Raw genomic sequence first — 12,917 nt, 5'->3', positions numbered from 1 at the left:
GGTTCTATATAAAAAATAATTTTGTTACTAAAATATCTTTATTTCTCAAACAATTTGAATGAATAGAGAATATGATTTAGTTACATCAACAATCACATCAAGCTTTTCTTGGAAATTTTGGAAGTGAGGTTGTATAATGAACATAAAAATTAGGAGAGATGTGATCATATAAATAACTTGCTATGTTATAAGAAAAAAGTTATCAAATTTCAATGTTAAGACAATGAAACCATGAATAATGAGTGAACAAGGTCAATGATTTTTTCTTTTCTTTCGTTCAATGAATATATAGGAGGGTCAATGTACCACAAGAGTGTGCCACTTCACCTGACACTTGTCAATTAAAAAACATATATTTAAGTTTAAAATTTAATAATAAAATATTTTTTTGACCAATTAGTAAAAATGACACATAGAGTGACACACTTTCTGACCAATCACTTTCGTTTTTTTGACTAGGGCAACGAACATCTCACAAGTTATTGGACTTGAAAATAGAAATTGAAGTGCGAATTACAAATGCTACAACCTTGGATGTGCCCATCCCATTCTCCAAAAGAATCATGATGTAATAGTAACACCCTTTAAGCCCTTTCAAAAACTGAGTGGCCACATAGAGAGAAACAAAGACTGCATTTCAATCTCAATATTTTGCAAAACATGAGGACAAAATGTTACTCATGCTTCATCACCAAGAACAGTTTTTTCCAACATAATATATGATAAAATATGCATTAACTCGAGACAGGTTAGTAGGCCAGGTCTTGAACATCCCTAATTTAAGTACTCCAAAATCTGATGATTCCAAAAACGAGTGTAAATGGCTTGTCTACTGATTGAACAAACCCAATACTCAGATGAGTGTATAAATTCGGAGATTGTGTATAATAATAATAACCATAACATTTTAAATGCATGAAACTAAAGTTTGGGAATATTTTACACTACATATTTCCAAACAAAATCGTATCAATACATAAATGTTAATAATTTATGTTGGGCCGAGCTGGAACTTGAATACCACCACTCTGCTCATCTAAAGTCTCGACTCTAATATGAACTACAACAATCAAGCATTATTACAACTATATAAGGCTTTGTTAAGCCATTATTATTTAAAGTGCAGCAAACTAAGACTTTGATATTTTTTTCCCCAAAACGAAACATAAATCAAATGCATCACCGGCAAAGGATCAGTTAGCCATTGCATGTTAACAATATTGCACACATTGTCCACTAAAAAATGCCACTTTGAATAAACATGACCCCACAAATATTATCAAATCTAATTTGCTCATTCTACAGATTCTAAAATGTGAAAGTCTACAAATGATCAGAGTTAAAAAGCGAAACCTGACCAGTTCCTCTTTCATGTAGAACTGCAGCAACTTACAGTGTTCTAACCACAAAAGTTGAGCTTCTTCATTACTTTGGCATAAGCTGCAGGGACAATGCCGGGCTTTCTGAGTCTACGTTTTGATATTTTTGACTGCAATGAATACCGGAAATTAATTAGTTTCAAGGACAGTGGACTATCCTGATATCTATAATTCACATAATCAAAATAAAATGGCTAATTCATAGATATCGTAATGAGAGAATTGTAGAGAAGCAAGCTATGTAGCTAACTATGTTGGTCCCTCTCTTCCCCTGAGGCAGCCTTTTGTGGTAGGTGGCAAGTTGGTTTTATAACATCGCATGTTGGTCTCATAACATTGATTTAAAGATTCTAGTTTATTCAATTTTACTCCTAGACTTCAACTTTTAAATAATGACGTTTTCAAATGTAAAAGTTTATTATACAACCGGGGAAGGACCTATTATTTGGATCAAATAAGCTAGTGATGCATAGAATAACCCATTCCATAATCCCAACCAGCTCATACTCATTCATCAACCATGTTGGGATTGAAAGAACAGCTCATCCACATCAAGAGGAGGTTTTAAACTGGTCTTCACTACCAAGGATTGATTTTTAATAAATGATACGAAGAACTAAATCGATGTCCATAATCTTTAGAGGACCAACTAGATGATCCATATATCATTAGAGGAATAGAGGAGCTATCAGAATATTGTTGTTTCAAACATAATTTCTTTCCTGTGAAAGAAACATGCAACCCCTTCCTGTAAAGTGTTTGACCTATTTAGTCCGAGGAATGGGAAATGTGATGTACAACAAACGCTATCGGACAATTGATGTTCACTGTCAACACGATCAAGTAAGTAACTTACACGACAAGGACTTCGGCTAATTTATTACATAATCAATCATGACCTCATAGGACTTACTACTTAGGAAACATGGATCGGGACATGGATAATACCATACATATACATTGATATAGACAAAATTGATAAAATAATTAAAAGTCATATAAACGGAAAATATGTAAAAAGTATAGAAGTATATTGGATTTGATAGTATGAAACCATTTTGAAGTATCCGTACAAGATAGCATAAGATAAGACCTAATTATCAAATAAAAGGAAAAGTAACAAAAAATTGTGCACCTTCAAATGAGCATTGTGACGTTTTCCCTCCTTCCAGCGCCTGATATTCCCATCATTCATTACTCTGAACCTCAACTTGAAAGACCTGTTCCAAAAAAATTCAACAAAAAAAGGATTAATTTTAAATGACAACAAAATTTGGTATATTTGAGGATGAAGATGAAACGCACGAATAAGATTTCATTTTGGTTTTCTTAAGCTTGGAAGTGACCGGAGTCATTGGTTTTCTTCTCTTCTTCCGTTCACGTGATGATACATGCCGCACTTGAACCAACAACTGTATATGATGAACAAAAAAAGATGCAAATTTCACTTTTAATTTCCCAAAGTTATTACATTTTCTATGAAACAAAACAAACCCAGAAAAATTATATGGAAATAAATAACTTACGGAGGTGGGAAATGGGGAGGGGCGAAAAGATTGGGGAGAAAATGAAGAGAAATTGAAGATAGGACGAGAAATGAGATTAGTAGAAGCAAGTGAGTGAATAAAAGGTTGCGGCGGCGCGTGGTGGAAGAAGCGGCGAGGAGATGGAGTTGGTAGAGATTGGCGTGAGTAATTAACGGCGAATGAACGAAGCTTGGTCGCACATCTCTGCATCGTTGATTGATGGCGTCAGCAGCACCAGATTTTGGCTATAGCGCTTTGAACTATCAACAATTCACGCAAATCAGTGTCTGCGATTGCCAAGTATTTTGCCTTCGATCTGGAGATTGGCAAAAAAAAAATTGGATGAAAGTGTGGGCTTTGGGCTTGTTGTCTAGTGTAACTTGTAGACAAAAATAAGTTTGACAAGTTTTGGAAAACAGAGATTGAATTTTTTATTTTTGAAAGCTAATTTTAGAAGTTTAATATGTGCTGCAAATTTCTTAAAAGCTATTAAACTATTCAATATTCATATGGATATTTAGTAGTCAACAACCTTTAGTTTATTAAATAATTGATGTATTAACATTGTAAATAAATAACTTACATTATTTATGAACAATCTATTCTCTCATTTTGGGAATCTAATTGAGGAAACAACTTTCCAATAACCATAAGGGCATCTCATAATTCATATTCTTAACTTTTACATTTTGTTACCACCAACCAGACATATATTACATGTCCTATTAAATTATTTAACATACATGAGATAATTGTATGTCTGGCTTTCTCAAACAACTTTAATTGAAAGAATTAAATACGCAAATATGTTGGGGGTCAAATCACGACTCTCACTTGTTTCACAAATATAAACTACTAACTTAAAATAAGTTAGTTTTGCTAAAAAAAAGTAATGCAGTCATCTCGAGTGATATTATACAATGAGGTGGATGTGGTTAAAGATTAAAAAATATATAGACACAGGAATGTAAAGACATTATTAAGAACGAAGGAAGTAGATAAATTGTTTTTACACGTGTTCAATTTTTATACCAAAATATCACATTTTCAAGAATATGACCCAAAACTATAAAATTATTGTTTTTTCCCCGAGAAATATCAGCAACATTCTCCTTAACACAACTTTATTTTAGGTGAAATTTATATAGGGCTTATTAAAGAGAGAATGGTGAAAATAATGTCCTAGTAGGATTTCTCATGTTTTCACAATGTAAACTCAAAATTTGTTACTTAGGCAATTTATGTGTGGAGAAAACTTGGATATATATTTTTGGGTGTTCTCCAAATGACAAGAAAATGTATTAGGACTCATCAATTAAAATATAATATGCATAGCATTTCCAACATGGATTGATCTAGAAACAACACCACAGAAACCAATAGAATATCTAATATTGTGCTGTGACACTTGCTGTTTTGTTTTGTTGTCGAAAGTTCTGGATTATTTTCATTTGTCATTTTTTCTTTGAATAGGACATCTTGGTTTAACCGTTAATGTTTAAAATTCAATTTTCCTATGTTAACCAACTAAATGAAATGGTTGAACTTAAAATCGGTCCAAACATTTAGCCCGTTGAACTATGATCAAAAGACCACATTGGATTTCAAAATATTGCCCAAAAACTAATTATGCTCACGAAAAAATTGACTGAACATGGTGTCAGATGATTTAAAAAAGTTCAAGGTTCTGTAATAGTATTAAATAATAAATCTCTAAAATTGTCAATCATTAAAAAACAGTACTTGAATTTTGCATATAAATATGGTCATGCAATAATAGTAGGTGGGACTACGAAAGGATTTCAGGTAGAAGTGATGTATAAGAGAAATAAATATGACCAAATACACTTAACACACTTACACAGGCCAGAACCCAAATCTTCAACAGAGACAAAACAGAAGCATACCTTAAACTAGAAAGGTTAACCAAAATACATCTAAAAATCAATCACCAATCATAAAATGAAACTTTTTTAGCATGCATTAACATGATATGCAAAGAATTAACTATATAACACATAGGTTAAACTTGATTCATTTGGTTTATTTTCCTCACCGGAGAGTTATTCAAACCCGGGAAGAGTCTTTTGAATCTAAAGCAGGAACAGTTGAACTCCTCTGATCACTATCATCTCTGACATGCCCTGCAGCAACAGCCCCACCAACATCACTGATATTTCCAAAAAGCAGAACAACAATTCCAACAATGGCAGTGCAAAATGCAGCTCCAAATGAAGCTCTAACGTGTCCAGGGGCCACTGACCCTACTGTGAACCCAACACATAACCCTGCAGCTCTCATCCATGCAAACCATATAGAGAATGCTCCTTCTTTCCCTGATGGGGCACAGTCCAACACCAAGACCCTTCCAAAAGCATGTAATATCCCAGTTGATGTGCTTTGAACTGCGCCGAGGACGAGTATGTGGCCCCATTTCCAGTGATTGTGTCCAAAGTAGAATCCAAAACCAGATGATAAGAGTGATAATATGAACCCCACCATTTGCATTTTCACTGAGTTCATCTTAATCATATGCTGCATTGGTTGTAGTAGTGGCAATGAAACAATAGGGAAGAGGAAGTACATTAGCCAGTAATAGAGAAGGTGCAATGGCTTGATGCATAAGTGGTCCACTATGAAAAGCACTCCCCCGATGAAAATCGCCATTGTAGTGAATGAAGAGAGGAAAACACCAGCAAGGGCTCCAATTGCATGTGGGTATTTGAATATTGAAAAAGGGTGGAGTTTTGAAGCGAAAGAGATGGAATCAGTGGTTCTACTAGTGGCTGTGAATACATGTAACACTCCAACAAGCCATATAAGGCCACTGAAGATTGACACAACCCATAGACTCATCAAATCATGCTCATTGGTATTAAGTTCGCGAAGCATGTGATATGTGAAGGCTGAGATTAAGGCAGAACCTAAGCACCCAGCAGCAGTGGCATAAAGAGAGAGCCAGCTAGAAACACCTTGTCTAGTGGCAAATTGAGATTTCTTAAGGATCGGTCCGGTGAACGAACGGATCATGAGACCGAGGTGGTGTGTGTGAGCAGCACTAGCAACTGTGCTGGCTGCAACAATGCCAGCAATGTATGGAATGAAAATGGCAGTGACTTTGAAGAACCCAGCAGGGAGGCAAAAGAAAACTCCAACTCCTGTGGCTGCTGCAGTGATGAGCTTTGGAAAGTGGCCATCTAGGTGGAAGGAAAGAAAGCCAAGGACTGGTGCAGCAATGGCTAGACCCGTGGCCCATGCAATTGATGTCCATTCAAGAGAGGAGTATTTTGAACCAGTGCTTGTTCTTATGGTATGACTAGTTAGCTTCAAGTACCTGCAATTGACCCCATTGAACATTGGAGTTAGATGCATCACATGAATTTTGTTTTAATTAGTTATTGTTAATTCATCCAGACACTGCCTTGGTTATATTGGCACAAAATATTATGTATAGAAACTAACATTTATGGTAGTGCTACTGTGATATAAAGTGGAACTTTGGAAAAATACATATTGCACATGGTGGGTACGATTTAGTTGGTGTAGTAATAAGCAAGTATATTTTGAAACATTGACCTAGTAGTGTAATAATTTTAAAGAAATTGTGTTAGTCTTTGGTAAAAAACCAATAATCTCAACCCTCATGCGTTCGTTAAAGGAAAATATGGTTTTGGGACACTTAAGCCAAAATAGTAAGTTTCAATAATTGCAACTTTTCTTAGCCAACAGAGAGAAAATATATGAATCTTTCAAGTCCTAAACTGGTGTCTAAGAATATTGGTTAAAAAATATTTATGGGTACATATTTATTTAATATTTCTAATTATTTAAAGTTTATTTAATATATAATCAGTGTCTACTAGGATACTTAGCACACTCGTTCTAAAATTTCAAAAGATACAATATTAATAATAGAAAGAGTTTCATGTTGTCGGCACTATAAAGGAGGAGTGAGAACTTGCGAATCATAATCTCTACCCAAAGCAAAAAAAAAAAGGAGTTTTCTACTCATCACCATTCATTATTTACTTTTCTCTCTCTCTCTCTTCTTTTGTTCATAAAAGAAGTCACCAAAGCTCCACTTATCACTTAACGGCTATAAAGAATAAAGGATTATGTGCAATTAGTATATTTTTTCGGTGGCAAAATTAAAGTATCTACCACTTTTGCCGTTCATAAAAAAGTATGCGGATTCATTCACCAAAAAATGAGTATATGGAGTGCTTTTTAATTATACCTGTATTTTACTACTAAGAGGATTATGTTTATAGAATATAAATAGTTATTATCAACAGAAAAAGAATATAAATAGTTACTTTCTTGGAATACTAAAAATATAGCATCCCACTCATATCTATAATTTTTCCGTTTAAAAAAAAAACTTTTCATTTCTACAAACAAGATACAACACACATTTATTTCAATTACAGTCTCATGCAAGTGTTAATATTCAAAGTGTAAAATCATATTTTTCTGATATAAAACTTATTTTTCCGTATAAAACTCAATAAATAAAAGCGACTAGTTTAAACATTTTCTCTCTCTAAAATAACAAAATAAGATATGCTATTATAAAGTGGAGTAACACAATATGTTATCTTTTTTTTATTAAAGTGAAATATCTTATCTTATTTATAATTTTACCGTTGTAGATAATATTATTATCTTAAAATTCAAAAGATGACCAATGACTTTTGGAGTGAGTACGACAAACACTTTTATACTCCCTAGGAAGAAAGCATGGATATTTTCTCTTGTCTCTCTCTTGTTTTGGCCAAGGATCCAAGAACATAGTTTGTTTTATCTTCCACGTCAGATATATACATTGTTAATAAACGGGGTTTGAACTTTGAAGTGCCTTTGGAAAGGAATCTTAACTATTGAGTGAGAGTAAAGTAGCATTGTGAGAAAGCCACAAAGGACACGCCTTTTCATGATTGCGAATTATAATAGTACCAATGCCCCAACCAAAAAAATAATAAAACTAGTATAATGGAACCCTATGCACTGTTTATCACGCTCACAAGTTTTTCAAATTACAAAAAAATAAAGAAAACCAAGAAAACATAAACAAACAAACCCCTTCTAACACCTTTTGAAAATGTTCAAAACACCCAAAACTCATACACTAGTGTAGATCAAGACTGCAGAAGAAAACATGCAAAGTAACGATTTTTTTTAAAATAAAATAAAATATAGTGTTGATTAATTAATGGGTTAATTAAGATCTGCCCTAGAAGTTTAAAAAAAACTAAGCATATATTGGAACTAAGTCTATTATTTCATATAGTATCATTTCTAACTTCTAAGTGCAAAAAAATTACCCTTTTTGTTTGGTTTCATAGCCTCAAACCCTTACAAGAGTTCAGGTTAACAAAATCCTTAATTACTTACTTGGAGTGTGTTATTGCTAGCACCTAGTGAACTTGACTAGGTAAAATGTTACAAATAACTAAAAAACCTTAATTCCAAAAAATATTAGAAAGAACAGAAAAAAAATTATACATACAGATGAGTTTCCTTTTGTGAGCAGATCAGGCCTTGGTGGTTCTTGTTCCAGTCCTGAAGTGAGTCAGGTGGTAGTTGCTGTAGCTGGCTGATAATGAGAGGGAACACTATAGGGATAAGAACAGTTAGAACAAAGTATGAACAAAACTCATAAAGGTACCAACCCCACACTTCAAATCTTGGTGGTTTTTCTCCAACTTCTTCATCATAACCATTGTAAGCTTCTCTAGCCCTCAAAATCTTCATGGCCCTGTGTTGCAAGTCTGGCCTAGTGGTTCCTCCTCCTCCTTGTACTGGTAATGGTAGTGGTGCTTGACCACCCTCAGCTTCAACACTCATCACCTCTTTCATTCGGTCAGAAAATGGGAGCAGATGTGTCAGAAAGAGTAATGTGGGGGGTTGAGGAAAGTAGTGAGAGGAAGTGAAGGTTGTGTGAGTGGGGTTTAAGAAAAAAAAGGTTACAACTTACAATAGAGCCAGTGTGTTTGGTTTAGTGGGCAGTGTTCACAGCTGGGCTATCAAATAACTTTCTAGGGTATGTGAAAGGGCCTTGTTTAAGTGAAAGTATATATATTGGTATAATCACTACCCTTACTTTTGTTTTATTTTGACCCTTGGGAATTCTTATAAGCTTTTTTCTAATATGTGTGAGCACTTCCAATAAAAATAAGTTTGACAAAATTATTTACTTTATTTCAAATATGATAAATATTATATTTTTAATAAAAAATAAATTAACATGAGATTTTTGTGTGTGCATGGAACATGTTTCTCCACGACTGCACAATGTTTTAAATCATTTTTAGATAGAAAGATGATCACAGTAGGTACAATCTCTTAATGGAATCATCCACATTATAATTACTTTTTGTAGTCTTAATATATACTCTTAACATGGATTAGAAAAAACTCTTTGTATAATATACAAGTATAGAAAAAAGACATTAGGAAGCCAAGATTTGGTGAATAAATTTCATTTAAGAGAGACACTTAGTTCCAATAGAAGAAATTACATATTCTCTTTCATGTCTTTACTCAATTAAAAAGTCATTCAATAAAAAATAAAATATTAAAAACAAAAATTAATATTTTAACAATATTTCATGAAATTTGATTCATTAGGAATACATGATTGTCTTGAAACATAGCATTCCTGTCTTGTTGTACGAAATCATCAACACAACTATAAGATATAACGTACAAATTAAGCTCTTTAGTGTTTATTATATTAATACAGACGTCCAGTATTATTATAGAATAATATAAAACGTGGCAGATGTATAGATGTGTTAATTGGATATATAAATTGGGTGCTCAACCGGCAAGCACAAACCATAGGGTAGTTCATTATAAATTAAAATCCCATGCTAGATTCTGTCACCTTTGTGCAACGTTATAACACAAGTTTTGAGACACTGGGCAGATACTTATTTAATAAATGAGACTTGATTTTTTTCTTCTTCCCTTGGCAGTATTAGTATTAGATACTTGAAACATGAAAGCCGGCTAATAGATAGTTGTAGTTGAGAAATGAGAAAACCAAGGAAGGGTAGAGAGTGCTTGAATTCTTAACCAAACAACTTGTCGGGAGAGTTCAACATCATGTGACCTTAAACCTCACGGACAATTTCACTAGTAGCACCTGATTCTAATTTCTAATCACACGGAAAAGAATAGATAACTTTGTTAATTACTAAATTCATAAGTTCGCAATTTTTCCATAACAATTGTCCTTGAGAAGACCGCAGTAAAAGTGATAAATAGAAAAGTGCAAATATTGAAATGGTTGAATAGAAACAACGGCTAATGGTAGTTGGATTGAATTAACCATGATTTGGTCTCATATTCAGAATATCAACGTCACGTACCGTTTAGCTGAGAAATGTATACATGACATGGCCCCGACTAAACCACGTAGTATTAGTTATAAATTTTTGTATCAACTCCAATGGTATTGATATAGCTTCACTTGAGTGTAACCAGGTGTTATTGTATCATGTAAAGTTCTATTTTTAAAGGTCTAATCCAATTAACTAAAAAGTATTTTCCAATAAAAGAAAGACATAAGCCAAAATATATTAAAATGAATATGGATTTTCTCCAGCACTTAGAAAATATTATTAAAAATAAAAGTTAAAATGACATTTTATAACAATTTTATCCTTTTATTTTCAATAAATCATTGTTCATATAAAATACTATAGGACGCAGGACTCTATTTAGTTTATTGAAAATTTTGAATGATTAAATTATAACATTTTATAAGCGATCTATTTTTTGTATTAATAAATTATTTAGATATATTTTTGGTTCTTAAAGGATTATGTTAATTTTAGTTCATGTATTTTTTTAGAGTATTTATTCACCATTTTGAATTGGTATTGATTTTCGTCTCTGTTGTTAACTTCGGACGGAAAAATACTAACATGCATTAACAAAATACTTCAAAAAACACATATACTAAAATCACTACGACTCATAAATGCAAGGTCAAAAAACATCAGAAGTTATGGCTGTTGCTACCTTGATATTTTTCATTCAATTTAACATAAAAACAGAAAATCAATACCGATTCAAAATGAATTAAATAATGCTTAATAAAAAAACATAAAAACTAAAAAAGTATAATATGTATACACTATTTGTGTAAAGATTTATATATAATTATTACATCATTCAATATTTATTTGTATTATTTTTTGAAAATACAATAATAATTAAATATGAATATTAGATGAGGCACAGGTAGTTAGAAATCATACAAAGTCAAGCCAATGCATATATTTGTTTCTAAAACTAAAATTAGTGCAACTAATAAATATAAAAATAAAAACGAATTTAAGCATAATATGAATAAGCTATATAAGATATGAAGAAATGAGTTTTAATATTGTTGAAACAAAAAAGTAAAATAGGGATAAAATTGGAAAATACCATAAAATTAAAAAATAAAAGAGTATTAATGGACATGTTAGAGTGTAAATAACTCCTCCCTTCAAATTTAAAAGCATTGGAAATCAAAAATACATTGGGAATGGATGAATATTGAACCAACTATAAAGTCTATGTTATAAACCATGTTGTGTTGTAACTAATCCTGGTCAATGGACTGACATAGATAATACCTGTAATTCTGCACAGAGTTTTAACTTATTGCTCTGAATAAAAAAATATGAGACATGCAATAAATTGTTAAGTAGTCAAGGTGCTGAGTTGTTGTAAATCTCTATCATGGTTTGGTGTTTTGTTATTAGGATCTAATAAGTCACTATACTACTTGTAAATTGTAATCTTCATTTTTCATAATGAATTTTCTCTTTATTTCACTTGTGTTCTTTAATTATTACTCATATCTTTATTCTCTCTACATCTGCTTTCTCTCAATTTCAATCTCATTCTTTCTCATCATCACCATCATCTTTTATATACTTTGTTCTTAATTTATTAGTGCTTGCTTTATATGAGAAAAAGCAGACAAGAATTTAATTCTTTCTTGTTATATCTTGTCCAGGTGTGGTCATTGCTTGTTCACCCTTAAAAGTTAAGCTAATAGCTTCCCAAAATAAGTAAATAGAAACAAAATTAGAGGACAAAAGAAACTCAATTACAATGTGTCAGGAATAATACCACCAACTATAAAAATACTAGTGTCAAAAGAATTATATAATATTGTTAATACTCAGTAATTGTTTAGTCCTCTTGTGAATGATGTTTTTATTGTGTTGCTAATCCTCCACAGTTTATGGGGGATCCCTTTTGTGGCAAAGTTAATGATAATATTTTATGATAGAACATTATGACATTCCATATAGTTGACTCCACCAAGTGAAATAAAAGTTTGATTGTTGTTGTTATTCTTGTCTATCCTTTGCATTTTTTCTCTTCATTCATTGTTGTTTCGTCTCACTATGGACACAATCTAGTTTAAGAGCAGCATGATTTGAATATCAACTATGAAAGAATTTGAATGTGGAAATTTCTTCAGTTAACTAACTGTTAGTGAATGTGCAAAATGATGCATGATCACTCTTGAGTCTTGAACTACATTTCTCTATATTCATGTTAAAGCAGTTCACTAATAACATTTTTTTACTGTTAAGTGTTAACTATTTTGGGTTTATTGGCCCATGTATTACTGACCATCTATTTGGAACAATTTGTCTGACTTGTTTTTGGTTCCTTTAGTGGTGGACTCTTATCAAAAGTGAGTTTAAATGCATGCCTAATGAGTAACTTTTTGATATATTATTCGTGTCTGTCAACCTTCAATTCCATGTGCATCCTTCAGTCCTTAGGCTAATGATACCCTCCCTTGGTGGGGTTTGTTGAGGACATGTGTATATAGTCTTACCTGATTTTGCAGATGTGTTAAGTTGGACTCTTAAATTAAGCTTTTATGGTTAATTGATTTACTTTCGGTTTCTCTAATTTTTTGGTTAATTGTTTATGAGAAGCTATTATGTAAATGTTATGTTACTGGAGAGAATTCATATCCTGTATGATG

The 12,917-nt window shown here is 32.3% G+C and overlaps 2 protein-coding genes across 3 annotated transcripts; both read right to left on the bottom strand.

Moving 5' to 3' along the window:
- Nucleotides 1,059–3,262, bottom strand: LOC109349057. Of its 2 annotated transcripts, none has more exons than XM_019589706.1 (4): nucleotides 2,906–3,262; nucleotides 2,685–2,788; nucleotides 2,515–2,599; nucleotides 1,059–1,489 (listed from the first exon to the last, which is right to left on the bottom strand). In XM_019589706.1, the coding sequence occupies exons 1-4, from the start codon at nucleotides 3,113–3,115 to the stop codon at nucleotides 1,400–1,402; spliced, it is 489 nt and encodes a 162-aa protein (XP_019445251.1). In that variant the 5' UTR covers nucleotides 3,116–3,262; the 3' UTR covers nucleotides 1,059–1,399. The 2 variants fall into 2 exon arrangements, with proteins under 2 accessions (XP_019445251.1, XP_019445250.1); XM_019589705.1 differs by having other exon boundaries at nucleotides 2,685–2,791; nucleotides 2,906–3,260.
- On the bottom strand, nucleotides 4,711–8,968 carry LOC109349056. Its single transcript, XM_019589704.1, has 2 exons — nucleotides 8,415–8,968; nucleotides 4,711–6,239 (listed from the first exon to the last, which is right to left on the bottom strand). The coding sequence occupies exons 1-2, from the start codon at nucleotides 8,762–8,764 to the stop codon at nucleotides 4,973–4,975; spliced, it is 1,617 nt and encodes a 538-aa protein (XP_019445249.1). The 5' UTR covers nucleotides 8,765–8,968; the 3' UTR covers nucleotides 4,711–4,972.

Source organism: Lupinus angustifolius, chromosome LG06 (assembly GCF_001865875.1).
Source record: "Lupinus angustifolius cultivar Tanjil chromosome LG06, LupAngTanjil_v1.0, whole genome shotgun sequence".
In the NCBI taxonomy this organism is placed as follows: domain Eukaryota; kingdom Viridiplantae; phylum Streptophyta; class Magnoliopsida; order Fabales; family Fabaceae; genus Lupinus; species Lupinus angustifolius.
Note: the sequence above shows the minus strand (reverse complement) of the source record. Positions and strands in the feature narration are given on the sequence as shown.